Source organism: Delphinapterus leucas, chromosome 5 (genome assembly GCF_059928025.1).
Source record: "Delphinapterus leucas isolate spDelLeu-1000000601 "Yukka" chromosome 5, BTC_Dleu_Yukka2, whole genome shotgun sequence".
NCBI classification, from domain to species: domain Eukaryota; kingdom Metazoa; phylum Chordata; class Mammalia; order Artiodactyla; family Monodontidae; genus Delphinapterus; species Delphinapterus leucas.
The window spans coordinates 62754977-62772822 of NC_143133.1; the positions used below are offsets into that span (position 1 = coordinate 62754977).

Genomic DNA, 17846 nt, shown 5'->3' on the forward strand with positions numbered 1-17846 from the left:
AGAAATGTCTCTTATGAGCTTATTAAGAAGCCAACAATGACTTTGGCCTTGAAGATAAAGCAGATCCTGATCTGCAGGAACTGGAAGGGTTCCAGAGTTCCACTTGATACATCTTTCTTTGGTCTGGCTTAGCTTTCAGAAAAATATAGCTGAAAAGTTTAATTGTGGTGGGGATTTTGCTGCTATCGTTTCGGAATTATCATTTCATTTATCTTTTTACTGGATAAAATCCAAGCAAAGCAGAAAGCTGTGCTAATGTAAAAACATCCAATAAATAGCACAATTAGAAGTCTAGTGAGGGTTATATTTTGCCTACATGATGGGAAGCATTTCTAAAGTATAGATGGCACATTATTAGAGCCATCCTTAGTAGGGGAGATGCTGATTATTTTATGAACAGTTCAAGGTTCTTGCTTTTTGCTATATTGCATCCCTAATAAGTAGAATGAAGTCATTTATTAAAGCTCGTTGTATGTTCCCATAGGAGTAGTTCTAATAGGAAGTTATGATCTGGCCAGGAACTCCATAAACTGTGGAGAGGACCAGTGACATGGCAACAAAAAGAAAGACTTAAAGACTTTTTTTTTTTTTTAATATATTTATTTAGGCTGAGTTGGGTCTTCGTTGCTGCGCGCGGGCTTTCTTTATTTGTGGTGAGCAGGGGCTACTCTTCGTTGCAGTGTGAGGGCTTCTCATTGCGGTGGCTTCTCCTGTTGCAGAGCACGGGCTCTAGGCGCGTGGGCTTCAGTAGTTGTGGCACGCAGGCTCAGTAGTTGTGGCTCGCGGGCTTAGCTGCTCCGCGGCCTGTGGGATCTTCCCAGACCAGGGCTCGAACCCATGTCCCCTGCATTGGCAGGTGGATTCTTAACCACTGTGCCACCAGGAAAGTCCCAAGACTGTTTTCTTAATAAATTGATACAGTCAGTATGCTCTGGACTCTGTAAAATAGAATAAATACACTGTATGTATGGGTGCTGTTGGACACTTACAACATGTAAGGGGTGCAGCTGTGCGGATTCTGTGTTTGAACTATGTACAACTGCTAGTATTTATATAGTGTTTTGCTTATTTTAAAGTTTAGAGGAGCATTTTGGGAATTCTTGGAATGAATTATACTTTCACTAAAAGGAAAAAAAAGTTTTACTGAGGTTTCCTTTTGCTGTCTAAGTAAATTTGCCTTCAGCAAAGCAAAGGCATTCATCAGAGCTCCCTTTAATAAGAGCCTTTTCAACCAGACATCGTGAAGGCAGGCTCACTTGCCTTGCGTCTCCCCTCTAAAACCTTTTGGCATCACCTGGGGAGTGCCACCTTCTTGCTGCAGAAACTCCCGTTCCCCACCCCCCACCGCCAAGGCTGAAGGTAGTGAGAAGCCCTGTGGAGGGTGCACAGTGGAGAGCAGGCGCTGGGACCACAAAGACCACCTCTGGTTTGAGATGGGGCAGGAAGGACCTAATGAATTGAGGCACCCTGAAGACAAGGATAGAACTGTCTACGGATCTCTCCAGACCTGCTGAATATGAAGAGTAGTCTGTATGATTTCACCTGAGATTGTTAGAAGTATATATAATTAGTCTGACTCTTCTTGGGGATTTTCTCCACATGTGAATGTCTCATCAAGCAGTACAGTGTTTCCAAGAGGGGATGTTTGCACTGTGTCATTGACATCCATATGCAGGGAGGATTTTTATTTAATGATTTCTAAGTGCTAATTTTACTCGTAAATTTAAACACTGTTTTCATTCAACATGTAAGTAGTCAGTGCAGTAAAGGCATCTCTGTTTGCCTGGCTTGTATGACCTGACAGCTTGCCTGAGGAGTACCCGAACTGTGCTCTGATAAAATTCACCTGTCCTTTCTGCACTTTTACTGACCTCTTTTTTTCTTATTGAAGAATAGTTGACTTACAATATTATTAGTTTCAGATGTACAACGTAGTGAGTCAGTATTTTTATTTCTTATATACCATACAATATCATTATGACATTATTGACTGTATTCCCTGTGCTGTACATTACATCCCTGTGACTTACTTATTTTATAACTGGTAGTTTAAATCCCCTGGTACATCTTAATCCCCTTCACCTATTTCACCCTTCCCCCCCTTCCCCTCCCCCCTGCGACCACTAGTCCTTTGTTAAGTCTGTTTCTGTTTTGTTATATTTGTTTGTTTTTTAGATTCCACATACAAGTGGAAACGTACAGTACTTGTCTTTTTCTGGCTGACTTATTTCACTTAGCACTTCACTTCTGTGTTGAAGGCAGTGGCATCAGGTGGCTTGACTGCCTGGGTAAAGGAGCAGTGGAGTGTCCTAGGGTGGTCTCTGGGGGCAGACAGATGTGGGTCAGATTCTGACTTTGTCCCTTCCTTAGCTGATAACCTTGGGCAAGACATTTGACTTCACTGTGCCTCAGTTTCTTCATCTATAGACCTTGGAATTGCTAAAAATAGTGCCCACTCCCAGGATTATGTTGAGGATCAGATGAGATTATTTATGTAGTCTTGCATGAAGTGGCACAGCAATCACTTAAGAAATACTGGCTTTTATTTTTATGGTGGCCTCTTAGGGTTTTCTTGGCCAAAAAAAGAAAACGGTGGTGGAAAGAGGAAGGACTTCTGGGAGCTGCAGCGGTTTGAGTAGGGGCAGCGACCTCGCCGCCACCGCCTGTTAGGAGGGTGAGGGCCCTGCCTTCTGCTGCAGGGGGCGGGGTGGGCGATGGAGGAGCACTGGCGCTGGGGCAGGCTTGGCTGCTGATTGGCCTCCTGACCTGTCAGTCGCCTGGCTTCTCCGGACCTCAGCAAACTCATCTGTAAAACAGAGGCCTGGTTTCCAAGTCCCTGTTCAGAGCTGTCCCCTCTGGCCATCCTAGTAATGTAGATAAATCTGGCCCAGAGACTTGGCCAAGGCCCTGCCCAGTGGCTCACCCTCAGGAGGAGAAGACGGGGTGGCATGTGGATGGGGACAGGACTGCCCTGGGAATAAAAGTAATCAGCAGCAGTTTCTTTCCACGGTAGTTAGGCCAACAAATCCTTTCATCCCAAATCTTTTCATCATGGGTAGCATTTATGTCTGGCGCCAAGAAAAGGCAAAACAGGGTCTGAGCCATACATGTGTGGAGAAGGAACTTTCTGAAATACCAGATTCTAATGGACATTAAAATTGCAACTTTATTTTAATGACTTTCCCTCAGAATCCTTTGTAATGTTATTTAAGTGGCCATAAGACTATTACTAAGCCTGTGGTGGTAAAGGGAAAGTTGTTAGCCACACAAATCACTTTCCTGCGAAAGAGCCTAGCCTAACCTATAAGAGAAGAATGTTGGTCAGTTTTCAAATGGGGCAGTAGTTGTTTATCCTTAAGGGAGATTGTCTAGTTTACATATAAATACTCCCTGAGAATTTATCGTTTCCTGCGGACAATGTTCTGGCTGTGTGAGGTGTTCTAACATGGAGTAGTGGCGAAAAAAGGCAATTTGGAACCACACAAAGCTGACGTAGAGTCCAGTATGGGGTCTTTGGGAATTAACTGAGCTCTCTGGGTCTCAGTTTCCGTAACTGTAAAATGGGGCCAATCGAGTCCTCTTTACCAGATTGTTCTGAGTATTAAATGAAATGATACAGGCCTGATGTTTAAGTCACTGCCTACCACGTGAGGGCTCAATCAAAAAATGTTGCTTAGGGGCTTCCCTGGTAGCGCAGTAATTGAGGGTCTGCCTGCCGATGCAGGGGATGCGGGTTTGTGCCCCGGTCCGGGAGGATCCCACATGCCGCAGAGCGGCTGCGCCCGTGAGCCATGGCCGCTGAGCCTGCGCGTCCAGAGCCTGTGCTCCGCAATGGGAGAGGCCACAACAGTGAGAGGCCCGCGTACCGCAAAAAAAAAAAAAATGTTGCTTGTTGTCAGGGTCATCATCATCACCGACATTATTGATTAGACTTTCCATAAAACCTCAGAAACCTTAAGAAGGTGGTTAAGTCATGTAAGAGGGGGGAGTGAGCATGGGAAGTGTTAACTCTACCTCGTAACTGTTACCTAGAGTGTTCTCATGTCTCTTATTTTCTCTTAATAGGAATGAATTCTTCCAAAACCAAACTAGAACTCCAGAAGCACCTGACAACATTAACTAATCAGGAGCAAGCAACTATTTTTGAGGAGGTTCAGGTACAGTACTGGTTTTAAATTTGCAGAAGGAAGAAAGGAGGCAGCTTCTCTGTGAAATTTTATTTATAAAAAATAGCAAAGCAAACCTGTTAGATCCTCAAGTAAGTGGGCCTGAGTTCCTCTAGGTTTAAGCTTTAACAGCCTCGGGACAGGGGCCAGGTCAGAATTGCAGATTCCTATCAGGGCTTGGTTTTTCACGTGAAAACTACTAAACCAGGGGAACTCTCCCTTAAGGAACGAGAGAAAGGAAATAATAAAGTGGAGAGAGCCTCAGCCCGGGAGACAGGGGACCTGGATTTTGGTCCCTGAACACTGCTCTCCTTGGGAGACCTCTTTTTTTTTTTTGCGGTATGCGGGCCTCTCACCGTTGTGGCCTCTCCCATTGCAGAGCGCAGGCTCCGGACGCGCGGGCTCAGAGGCCATGGCTCACGGGCCCAGCCGCTCCGCGGCATGTGGGATCTTCCCAGACCGGGGCACGAACCCGTGTCCCCTGCGTTGGCAGGCGGACTCTCAACCACTGCGCCACCAGGGAAGCCCTCCCTGGGAGACCTCTGCTAGCTCCTTCCCGCTTGGGATTTCATCCCTAAGTGTGAGAGTCTTAAGGATATAACATTTTGTACATGAAATTGAACATAACTTTTCTTCCTCGCTCTTTTTTTTCAGTTTTGAAAATAAATTTAGGTGTTACCTACTATATGGTATATCAAACCTAAACATAAAAACAAAATACAGAAGAAAACCCAAGCTCATCGGTTTTCTGCATTAAGCCCAGAACCGCACTGTCGTCCTTGCGTTTAGATGCACTTATCTTGGGAAACCACACTGTGTGTGCTGGCATGCCCATAGTCTGTTCATTATGAATCTTTAATGAGCTCATCAAAAATTTCATGTCTGCTTTAGCCGAGGGGCATTTTCTGTGGTTTTGTGGCACTTTCCTAGGGAGGAGAGTACATCAGAACAAAGCATAAGTCTCTAGTGGGGAGGAGAGTGCCAGGGGTTCTGCACATAGAGAAGTCTTTAAACAAAACAAGATGGCTAGCAAGTCTAGACTGTAGGTTCCCTCTCCCTCTTCACTGAGGGAGAGGCTGCAGACAGGGCCCGTGATCTGTTTTCTGTTAGAGTGAAAAATTAAAGAATTGTCTTTGTCTTTTTAATCACATGTTCGAGTTCTCCTTCCCTTGATCTTCTGCAGTAGGATTGGCATATGTATGTTTGAAGGAGAGCATAGGAAGGGTTTTTTAATTTCATAAATCGCTTAGAATGTAACTTTCACAATTTCCAATTGCCTTTAAGTTTTCTTATTTTCTTTTGAATTGACTTGAGACACACTACTTTGTTTTTTCTTAAAGGATCTTTAGCGTTCTAAGTACACAGTACTCTCAGACAAATTTAATGTGATTTGTACTTGGAATTCATAAATGGATGGACAATTTGCTTCTGATTGTTAATGCATTTGTGATGGGAGCTGGGTCCTTTTTCTTTTTTTTTTTTAAATTTATTTAAATTTATTTTTGGCTGCGTTGGGTCTTCGTTGCTGCGCTCAGGCTTTCTGTAGTTGCGGCGAGCGGGGGCTACTTTTCGTAGCGGTGCATCGGCTTCTCATTGTAGTGGCTTCTCTTGTTGCAGAGCACAGGCTCTAGGCGCGTGGACTTCAGTAGTTGTGGCACACGGGCTCAGTAGTTGTGGCTCACGGGCTCTAGAGCGCAGGCTCAGTAGTTGTGGCACATGGGCTTAGTTGCTCCGCAGCATGTGAGATCTTCCTGGACCAGGGCTCGAACTCATGTCCCCTACATTGGCAGATGGATTCTTCTTTTATTTCTTTTTTTGTGGTACGCGGACCTCTTACTGTTGTGGCCTCTCCCGTTGCGGAGCACAGGCTCCGGACGCACAGGCTCAGCGACCGTGGCTCACGGGCCTAGCCGTTCCATGGCATGTGGGATCTTCCCAGACCGGAGCACGAACCCGTGTCGCCTGCATCGGCAGGCAGACTCTCAACTACTGCGCCACCAGGGAAGCCCTGGCAGGTGGATTCTTAACCACTGCACCACCAGGGAAGCCCAGAGCTGGGTCCTTTTTCATCTGATGCTAGCCCACTTTGCTGTTTTAGTGCCATCAAGTCACTTTGGGGAATATCTTTCTAGCAAGCATAGAAGATGCACCTTCCTCCCCTAATGTGAGTTTGTTTTCTTTTTTATTTAGATAGCACTGTGTAGCTTTCCCCAAAACAGTGTGGTGAATCAGGATAGGTAGTACCCCAGATACCCTTCTGCAGCCATGATTATGTTCCTGATGGATGTGATTTTGAGATTCTCTTTGATCCATGTGAGTGTGAGACACTCAATATAAAAAATGGCAAAGAGGCTTTAGAGAAAATCAGTGACAAAAGTTTGTTTTAAAAAAATGGATTCAGTTAATATCCTGGGATCCCTGTGTGGTGTTGTAGAAGGCTCTGTAATTTTTTGATTGGTTTAAAGACCAAAGGGAAGTCATTGTTCATTGGCTTTGAAAAGCCAGCTCGTACTTTGTCCTCCATCATTGTAGGTGTGGCTCTTTTTTGAATAATACAAATTTAACATGGATCTCTTCTTCTGATGGCTTATTGGTAGTCTTATTATTTACTCAATGACCATTCTTGTTTTTTTATAAAATATTTTATAAACCAAGTCACTAGTTTCTTTTTAGGTAGTAGTTCCTGCTAATGCATTTGAAAATCATGCATTTCAAACAGATCATAAGGAAAAAGGTGGCTTTGCAGTGTCATGATACCTCTTTTAAATAGAATGGTTAATATTTTCCTTTGTATGGTTTTTTTCCTGGAGAATGATTTGTTTCTGAGGAAATTCTCCGAGGGCAAATTTTTATAAAACAAATGTAATTACTATTGAAATCAGTAGTACACGATTGCTTAAATAGTTATTAGAACATATATATTCAGTGTTTTTGTAAATAAATGTTTCATGCAAAAAAAAAAAAGTGCAACCCAAACAGAACCATAAAGAGAAAGAAATCATTAACCCCTGTGCGAATGATGCTGGGGAAGTATCACTGCTGCACGTAAGCCGGCTTTGACTTTGAGCTCTGGGAGGAGAACTTGGTGCCAGATGGGCCTGTGGGTGTGCTAACCCTTCTAAGAGGACTCAAGACACTGCAGAGCCACGTTTTAATTTAGGACCTTTTTGAAGTGTACATTTTTCAAACATGTCTAAGTGGGCGAATGAGAATGTGACCCTTGGGTGGGGTCTGGCTCTGTCCAGGTGCTGTCCCCTGCTGGCTGAGTGTGCTGAGTTTACATAGGTCGTCCTCAGGGAGAAGTTGCTTTCAGTCTGAGTTGGGCTAGTAAAGAAACTGTCTCAAAGTCGAATTCTCTTCATCTGAATGAGTGTATTTCAGGGAATGAATTAATACTCAGCAGGTAAATCAAGTAGATTTATAGTCAGTAGATGTCGATAACGGATTAAATAATGTGACTTTTCACAAGTTAACGGTAAGTGGTTGGAGGAATTTCTTTTTCACTTTATACAGAATCTAGAGCAGCTTAATTGGATTTTTCCATGGTTTTAAAATTATTTCTTACAAGATTTCATTATACTTTTTAAAGAAGATGTCAGGCTGTAGTCCAGGTGAGCACTGCCATTTTCAGTAGACTCCTCAGAAGACCATAGGCTTTCTCAGCATTCTGGTATTCATTAGGCAGTGTTAGAAATGGATTTCAAGTTGCTTTTACAACCAATTTATAGGCCCGCCCTCATAGAAATGAGGTTAAGAAACACGTAACAACAATGGCTTTGTTGCTTTTAACAGGCAATTAATTGTTTTATATTGTTCTTTTTTTAAAAATGAAATATAACTATAGAAAACCACACAGATCAGTGGTATATAGTTCAATGAAATAAAAAAATTTTTTTTGAGATATAGTTGATTTATAATATCACATAAGTTTCAGGTGTGCAACGTAGTGATTCACAATTTTTAAAGGTTATACTCTATAGTTATAAAATATTGGCTGTAGGTGAATTTTTAAAAATATTTATTTATTTATTTATTTATTTATTTATTTTTGGCTGTGTTGGGTCTTCGTTTCTGTGCGAGGGCTTTCTCTAGTTGCGGCAAGCGGGGGCCACTCTTCATCGCGGTGCGCAGGCCTCTCACTATCGCGGCCTCTCTTGTTGCGGAGCGCAGGCTCAGTAGTTGTGGCTCACGGGCCCAGTTGCTCCGCGGCATGTGGGATCTTCCCGGACCAGGGCTCGAACCCGTGTCCACTGCATTGGCAGGCAGACTCTCAACCACTGCGCCACCAGGGAAGCCCCGTCAGTGAATTTTTATAAGATGAATACACCTGTGCAGCAGCACGCAGATCAGGAAATAGAGCGTGTCCAGTCCCTCCGAATCCCCCCTGGGTCCTGCCCCAGGTGACCACCATCCTGACTCCTGACTCCGGAGGTTAACTTTGAGTAATAAGCAAGTTAATTTTTGACTGCAAAGGGATGTTATCCAACTTCATTCCCCATTATTTTCCTCAGACCTGTCTCTCTGTCATGACTGTTTATAAAGTTAAATCATCTTCAGGAAATAATGATTTGTCCCTTTGCAGGATGGTGAAGTTCCCTGGGAGGCACTCAGGAGATGATACCTTGCTAATCGTTTTCACTAAATAGCAGGGTAGCCCCTAGTCATGTTTCAGTTATTTTAAGAAAGGGTTTATTTCTTGACCTTGTATGACACCACAGACACGGTCTTCTCAGCCTCACTGACTTTCCCCTGTGATGTTTAACGAGCTCCTTGATGCAGTGTCTGGGCAGCAGCTGTGGTAGTGCATTGTGCTCAGTTTAGTCTCATTTTCTGTCCATTCAAGTAGTTTCTTTCACGTATATGCTGAGGGAAAGAGAATGTATTAATAATGCTCCTCTCCTGTTACTGCATTCTTAGCCTTTTTTGATATGTTGAAATAAGTGATTACGAAGAATTTCTCCAACAAAAATACAAATTTTCTTGTGAGAGCAGCCCAAAGGTTTGATTGACGAATAGGAGAAGAAAGAATGGGTCAGCTCTTGGGTGCCTGCTCAGAGGCTTCGTGATTCCTGCCTGCTTCTCTTTCCTGGACTTTAAAATATATATATACTTTATTTTTTAGAGTAGTTTTAGTTTTGCAGAAAAAGTGGGTGGAAGTACAGAGAGTTCCCATAAAACTTCTCATGCCCTTTCCCCAAGCCAGTTTCCCCTGTTAATATCTTGTCTTAGTGTGGTACCTTTATTACAGTTGATCAGCCAATATTGATACATCTTTAGTGATTAAAGTCTGTAGTTTACATTAGGGTTAACTCTTGGTGTGGTACATTCTGTGGGTTCTGATACATGCTTGATGGCATGTATCCACCGTTATAGTATCATACAGAATTGTTTCACTGCCCTAAAGATTCTCTATGCTCCACCTTTTCACTGTTCCCCAGCCCCCCACCTCTGTTCCAAACCCCAGGCAGCCACTGATCTTTTACTGTCTCCATAGTTTGTCTTTTCCAGAATGTCACATAGTTAGAATCATACTCTTTGTGTAGCCTTTTCAGTTGGGCTTCTTTCCCTTAACGATATGCATTTAAGGTTCCTCCATGTCTTTTTGTGGTTTGATAGCTCTTTTTAGTGCTGAGTAATATTTCATTGGATGTACCACAGTTTATCCATTCACCTGTTTAAAGACACCTGGTTGCTTCTAAATTTTAGCAATTATGAATAAAGCTGCTATACACATTCTTGTGCAGGCTTTTGTATGGGCATAAATTTTCAACTCATTCAAGTGAACACTAAGCAGTATGATTGTTGGATCACATGGTGGGAACATGGTTAGTTTTGTAAGAAGCTGCCAAACTGGCTCCCAAAGTGCTGTAACCATATCATGTTCCTACCAGCAATGAGTGAAAGTTCCTGTTGTCTCTGGGGGCTTTTAGACTCACAGTATATCTGTAACCGTCCCGAGGTCAGCAAAATTAAGTTAGGATTGTGGTATGTGACTACCACTTTCCTCTTTTGAAGATCTGATGGAAACTTCCTCTGGAACAACCCGCGTGTTGCATAAAACATGTAAAAATTTATAACATCAAGGTTCATGGCTTGGCATCCAGATTGAGAACATCTATTCTGACCTTTAAAATATTTAATCCTTAAATCTGAAATTTGAAAGAACAGGAAGTCCTCATTGAAAACAACCTCTTCTAATCATTTACTATCAGTTTCCTTGGGTAACAGGAACAACTTATTTAAAATGATCTTTGTCTTTAAGAGAGGAATGTTAGAATGCTTCTCGTCTGTGACATGAGGGGTAAAATTGTTCCTTAGTCAGCTGGGCTGCCAAGAGCGGCATTGACCCGGACTCGGATGCTTGTGTAATTGATCTGTTTATTAGACACCCTGACTTTGATTTAAAGGGCAGGCTAGAGGTTTGGGGTAGGGAGGGAGGGAGGAGCAGGGCAATGGATAACTGTCATTGTAAAAAAAAGATATTTTTCTAAAGTTTATAGACCAGAAACTTTGTTTATCTCCAGAGTAATTCAGTTTTGTTTTCTTCATATTCAGGGAAAATAATTGAATGCATTAAATTAGATGGTCTTCTAAACATGAACTCTTGGTATTTCAAATCCAAAGAATTTGGGGCTGGAAAAGACCTTGGAGTGTATTTTGTGCATAATCTTCATTTGAACAGACAGAGAAGCTAAGCTTAAATGACAAGCCTTTGGCCTCACTTCTAGGCAGCACCTTGAACTTACATGACCTGATTTCTAGTCCAGTGTGCTTTGCCACCGCCTTGCCTGAAAAATAAAAGGCATACAAATAATTTTTTAAAAACCAGAGGGAAAAAATTGAGTCCATGCCATGAAATTTTGTGTGCAAGTGTATGCCTTGTGGGGCTTCCAGGAAGTGCTTCATGATGAACGTGTTTGACATGTGGAAGGAACCATGGCCCTGGATCCAGTTGCTGGTTTCCTTTCCAGTTCCCTGACCATAAGAGCTTATAAATAAGTAACCATTGTGGCTCTTGACCTCTGGGTGTTTACACAGATTTTTGTCCTTTTCTTATGTTTTTAAGACTGTTTATTAAATATTTTGACTATGCCTCTATCTGATGTGAAATGTTTATTTTAGGTATAAGGCCATCATAGGTCAGAGGCTAAATCTGGCCCACTGGCTTCGTTATCTGTTTCTTTTTAAAAATTATCTCCAGTTGTAGGATCATTGGTGCCCCCTAGTGAGGTGGTTGGGTAAAAGCACTAGTTGATGAGTGGAAGCTGGTAGCATTTTCAAAGGGATGGGTTAGCAGTTTTGGTGACAATTAAAAATTAATGTAATATATTCTTTTTTTTCATTAAGAAATTGAGACCAAGAAATGAGCAGCGAGAGAATGAATTGATTGTTTCTTTCCTGAGATGTTTATATGAAGAGAAACAAAAAGTTCACGTCCATATTGGGGAGATAAAGCAGGTATGGCATTTTTCTCTCTTCTTAAAATTTTACCAGGACACTGTGTAAAACAGAGTCTTGAGGATTTTCTGAAGCTCTGAAACTTCTTTTTCTCCCTGAATTTTATTTTCATTTGTTACACATGTAGGGGAAATTGGGGAATATTTAGATTGTGCTTAGAAAAGGTGAGGAGAGTTTCTGTCTGTGTTGTAGTGGGAGCAGAGTAGTTGCTCTGACGAGGGGACTGGTGTAGAGCATCGAGAGTGGAGTTTACGAGTGGATGCTAGCAAGGAAAGCTCCTTGACCTGCTGGGAGCCAGTCCCTGTCACCTCACCTTTCTCCTTGATTAAGTGGGACTGACATTGTACAGCTGCCTTCAGAGTTACATAAAGTGCCCGGAAGCTCTTTGTAATAAAAATGCAATGTGAATAGAAGATAGCACTACTGATAAATCACATACAGTATTAGCCTGGTTTACGTGCTATTCAGATATGGAGCTTCCGTTAATTCCACTTCATATGCTGGAGGTGCAGAGTTGGCCTCCTATCCTCTCTTTCCACAGCTCTGTTCAGCTTTTCTGTGTGAGGGGTGCTATCTCAGAGGCTGGGGGTGCCTGCAGGGCTCTGTCTTTGAAGAGCTTCGAGTTTGGGATTCAGGACCATTTTCCTATTTCTTTTGGACTCTCTGTAAGTCAATTTATAATAAGCATTATAGCTTCTAAACATGCATTTTATATTTGTTTAAGTTACTGTTAGGCCAGAAGGCCTAGAGAGGAATCAGTGAAGTATGTTCAAAGGGTCTTTAATTTCCAGAAGTATATTGCCTTTTTTATAAAGAGAACACTTCCTGAGTGCTTATTCTCAAGGTGTTTTAATGCTCAGTTGTGTGCTCTCCTCTTGCTGGTTTCCCTGTAAACAGCCCCTGCTTTTCCGGTAACGTAACCGTGATGCAGTCTTATTTGGATGCACACACAGCAACTCTCCCCGTTTGCTTTCTGCTTTCCAGCTGGCTTTGGCAATTATGTGCCTTTGCTGAACTCCTGGTCACATACAGTGGCCAACATTGTTTTTAATTTCATCGGCCAACTCTAGGGCCCCTTAGCTGTGACCCTGATATCAGTACACTGTGTTTTTGGCCTTTGTGTGTTGACCTTCCTCCCTTCTCAGCCGGTACCCTTAAGAGAGTGGGCAAGTTCTGTTATCCTCCTGTTCACTTTTGGATGGGCCACCCAGTCTAAGTTTTCAGTTAATTCCCTAGTTCACTTTTCAACATATTTCTTTTCTCATTTTCTTTCCTTTTTTCTCTTGTGCCACTGATAGTTATTCTGTGTTTGATTTTCTCTTTCCTGAGTCACTCTAACTTGTTCCAACAGGAAATTGATAATTCTGAAATAATTTATAATGGCTAGAAAGGAGAATGAAGTGTTTATGGTGGATGGAAAGTTTTGCCCTAAATGCAATCTCATTTTTGTGGAACAGGGTAGTATCTTTATGATTTGGGCATAGACTAGTACAGTAAAGAAATATATTAATGTTTCTTTTTTCTTCCCCTCATTTGAAAACAGAATTTAATGTAAAGAAGACCAAGTCTCACCAAGTGGCACTGGTGTCTGGGCAGTAGTTGGGTGTCCCCTAGGCTGGATACCCTCTTGGGCTCCGAGCTCGGCTTTTCAGAGCCGCAGCTGCTTTATAGATCAATCAGATGAACTTTTGAGAGTTCACCGGTAGATTCCTGCTCTCACTTTCTGCTACCAGATAATTTAACCACATGGACTTGGTTATGTTCTTATCGCTCCTAAAAATTCCTGTAACCTTTGAAAATGTGTTTTGACTTGACCTAGAGAGAGGTAGAATTGTGGTCTGCGTCCACCAGCCTTCAAAAGTAGATGGAAGGGCTTCCCTGGTGGCGCAGTGGTTGAGAGTCCGCCTGCCGATGCAGGGGACACGGGTTCGTGCCCCGGTCCGGGAAGATCCCACATGCCGCGGAGCGGCTCGGCCCGTGAGCCATGGCCGCTGAGCCTGCGCGTCCGGAGCCTGTTCTCTGCAACAGGAGAGGCCGCAACAGTGAGAGGCCCGCGTACCGCAAAAAAAAAAAAAATTGTAGATGGAAGGCAATGAGCACAGTCTCAGGGCTGTAATTCTCAGAGCTCTGGTGATGCCACACTGTACATGCTTTTCAGACTGAAGCGTTAGTGTTGGATACCTGTCGGAGGAATCGTTCCGTAAAGTAGAAAACAAACTGAATGAATCCTTTGATCTTATGGGAAAGGATTCAGTTTGGGCAAGGACATATAAATTAATAAAGTTTAGAGAGTGTCATGTTTGAATCAGTGGACATATCATTTCTGCTTGTATTCGCTGAGCTGGTACAAAAATTAATAATATTAAATCAACTGCCACTGATTGAACGTTTCCCATGTACTAGGTATAGTTTTAATTCTCTACATGAATTATTCCATTTTTTTCTACAACAACTTTTTTGAGATAGGTGGTATAATACCTATGTTAGAGACAAGGACATGAGGAACAGAGGTCAAGTCGTTTGCTAGAGAGTGTGGAGCTCACGTGTCTGAGGTCCAAGGACATTATCTTAAGCTCCTAAAGGGCATAATGATTAACTAACAAAATCTAATGTTATGTAACCACTCATCGATTTGTCTGGGTCCGTTATCCAGTAGATAAGTTTTTCTTTCTTTTTTTTTTTTTTTCTGACATTTTATTACAAAAAATTTCAAACATACCAAAAAGTTGAAAGAATCACACAGTGAACACTCACGTACCCACCATCTGGGTGAAACCATTTTAAACGTTTTGTTATGTTTGCTTTCCCATATAGCTATCCATCTATTACTCCACCTTATTTTTGATGTTTTTCAGAGTAAGTTTCTGATACTAGTACTCTTGATCCCTAAACACTTCAGTATGCATATCATTAATTAGAATTTGGTATTTATTTACAATTTCTTGGAGATAACATTTACATATAGTAAGTTGCACAAATCTTGAGTGTACCATTTGTTGAGTTTTGAGGATTTCGTATATTTAGGTAACCCAGACCCGTATCAAGGTATAGAACGTCTCCATCATGCCAGAAAGTACCCCCATACCCAGTCAGTCTTCACTCCCTCCCTCCCCCAGGCAACCACTGTTTTGATTTTTTTTTTCTACGACAGATTAGTTTTGCCTGTTTTAGAACTTTCTATAAATGGAATCATACAGTATGTTCTCTCTTAGTTCTGGTTTCTTTCGCTTAGCATAATGTTTTTGATATTCGTCCTTGTTGCTTCATAAATCAGTAATTATGTTCCTTTTTATTCCATTGTGTCAATAGCACAGTTTGTTTCTCCATTCTCCTTTTGATGGGCACCTTAGCTATTTCTAGGTGCTGGTTATTCTGAATAAGGCTGATGGTGGATACATTGTGACACTACTGGATGGTGGGCTCTGAACTGAGAACTTCATAGTAGCTTCAGAATTTAAAACTTGGCTCCAAACGTTCATGCTTAGAGTTTACCCATCTGTCTTGGGATGGGCAATGTGAGGACTGCAGTACAAATTCACTCTAGAGCCCCACACTAGAAACTTATCCAAGAACCAGCATCATCTTCAAAGGAGAAACTTCTAGATGCTTAGTTTAAAATAAACAAGGAGTGTGTTATTTTCTAAGTGCAAATTATTTTCTAAACGTGAATTATTTTCTAAATGTGAATTATTTTCAGACTGCATTTGAATTACAGTGATAGACATAGAAAAGAACCTTTTTAGATGGTAGAGGAGAGCAGAAGCAGCATTGAAGTAAGTAGATAGAGATTCTTATGGCCTGGTTTATAAAAAGAAAAACACAAGTGCAGTTTTTGTTCTTTCTATGTAGGATCTACTACGTTCTACTAGTCTTTTAGCCAGTATTTTCTGTATATATCAGAACAGTTAAAAATGCTTCTTTTTTAGGAAAACTTTGGTTATGAGTTTGAAAGCAGGTCTACAGTTTCTTAACTTCGTGAGTGAACTGGTATTGAGTCAAATGCAGGCCCCTGAGGGTTCTTTGTGGGTAATTCCCTTTGCTCTAGAGGCTGACTGCAGTCTGGATAGACTCTTACTCTTGGTAAATGATTGCACAGGACCAAATTGCAACTAGTAAGGCATCCACCCATGCTACATGACTTAGTCAGTATTTGTTGAGTGACTGCCAGAGCCTGTGCCCATCACTGTTCTTCTCAACAGCTGCACAATGTTAACTTGGCCAAAGCTGGAGGTGGTATGAAGGCATTTATTGTATTAATCTGCACATTTTTCTGTATGCTTGACTATGTAACAGCAACAAAGAATAGTTGGGGTTTAGAGTAATGGAGGATGTGGTTGAGTATTTTTCTAACAAAATCATCATCTAGCAGGAAGCATTCAGGTAAGAATCCATAGAAGAAACAATTTAATCTAGAGTAGAGGTTCTTTTTGTATTTTTTAAGCATACCTCTTTGTTAATAAGTAACATTAAACTTCATTTTGTGATTGGCAAACAAACTTTTATGTTGTCAGTTTCATGTTCCCATCAGTTAAGGGAGAGACTTGGTTGCAGAGGAGAATGAATGGGATGATGGAAACAATAGGTGGGAGAGAGGAAAAAGACAGGATTCTGTAGAAGGGGATGAAGGGATTAGTGTAGGCAGAGAGGATGGATTCTTCAGCTGATTAGATTTATTTTGTCTCACCCTCTGAAATGCCCCCAAAAGTAAGTTGTTACTTTACTTTGAAAAGCTAATCATAGCTACCTTTGTACCAGAAGCTGTGCCCAATGTTTTACATGCTTTACGTGTTTTAATCTCACAACATAGCACTATGGTTAGATCGTGAGGTTGATCTCAATTTACAGAAGACGAAATTGTGGCTCACAGAAAGTAAGAAACTTGCTCAAGGCCACAGCTAGTGAATGACATGTCCCTGATCCAGCCGCAGAGCCCAGGCTCTAAACTGCTTTGTTAACTGATTAGTTTCTAAGCACTTTTCCTTATTTTGTTTGGAGTAGGCAAAGCAACTCTTTGAGGCAAAATTATTTCCTGGACTTGCAGTCATGTCACCAAGGAGCAGATGAGAAGAGGTCACAGAAAAAGTGACCTGAGGTCAAAAAGATGCATTCTAGAGATTTTTCAGTCCTTTAAAAAGGAAGGAAAGAAGGAGGGAAGGAAGATCTAAGTGACTTAATTTTCCATTGTTTCGCCTTTTAGGCATCACAGATTGCAGCAGAGAATATTGGAAGTGAATTACCATCTAGTGCCACTCGATTTAGGCTAGATATGCTGAAAAACAAAGCGAAGAGATCTTTAACGGAGTCTTTAGAAAGTATTTTGTCCCGGGTAAGTGGCATAATTCCTCCTAGTTTAAGTTAAATCACTGTTTTTGAGAGAGCATGAAATTCAGTTCTTTGCTTTCGTTCCATCAGGGTTCATCATACAGTTTAGAAGGGTGAAACCTTTTTTGGTGTCTTCTCAGTGTTAGAAAAATGTTACCTACACTGAAAATTCAGTTTTTAACTTGGTCCAGGTTAAAAAGTGTTTTCTACTCTTTTGTATTCTATGGAATTTTTGTCTCCCAAAAGAATGTTATTTGTTGGCCAGTCCCTGTAAAGAGCATGGATTAGATACACCAAGGTGTGGGTTCCATTCTCCCTAGTGTCACTAGGTACAGTTTAAAAATTGTTATCGTGGGACTTCCCTAGTGGCGCAGTGGTTAAGAATCTGCCTGCCAGTGCAGGGGACATGGGTTCGAACCCTGGTCCGGGAAGATCCCACATGCCGGGGAGCAACTAATAAGCCCGTGCGCCACAACTACTGAGCCTGCGCTCTAGGGCCTGCGAGCCACAACGACTGAGGTGGCGAGCCACAACTACTGAAGCCCATGCGCCTAGAGCCCGTGCTCCCCAACAAGAGAAGCCACCGCAATGAGAAACCTGAGCACCGCAATGAAGAGTAGCCCCCGCTCGCCGCAACTAGAGAAAGCCCGCGTGCAGCAACGAAGACCCAATGCAGCCAAAAATAAAATACATAAATAAATAAATAAATTTAAATAAATAAATAAAAATTCTGATTACATTATAAAAAAAATTTTTATCGTTAGCTGCTATCGTTATGTGTCTGAAACTGTTTATAGCAGGATCTGCAAACTGTGGTCCTTGGGTCAAATACCATTCACCTCCTGTTTTTGTAAATAGAGTTTTATTGAAACACAGCCACATCAATTCATTCACCTATTG

General features: G+C 41.8%; 1 protein-coding gene across 7 annotated transcripts in view; it reads left to right on the forward strand.

Moving 5' to 3' along the window:
* The window catches only part of TBC1D1 (TBC1 domain family member 1), a 222984-nt gene that overhangs the window by 125880 nt on the left and 79258 nt on the right, over positions 1-17846 (forward strand). For all 7 annotated transcript variants that reach the window (XM_089911773.1, XM_089911775.1, XM_022566225.2 and 4 more), the window contains 3 exons: positions 4066-4157; positions 11514-11624; positions 16822-16950. In XM_089911773.1, the coding sequence (XP_089767899.1) occupies positions 4066-4157; positions 11514-11624; positions 16822-16950 (332 nt within the window). The remainder of the gene's footprint in view (positions 1-4065; positions 4158-11513; positions 11625-16821; positions 16951-17846) is intronic.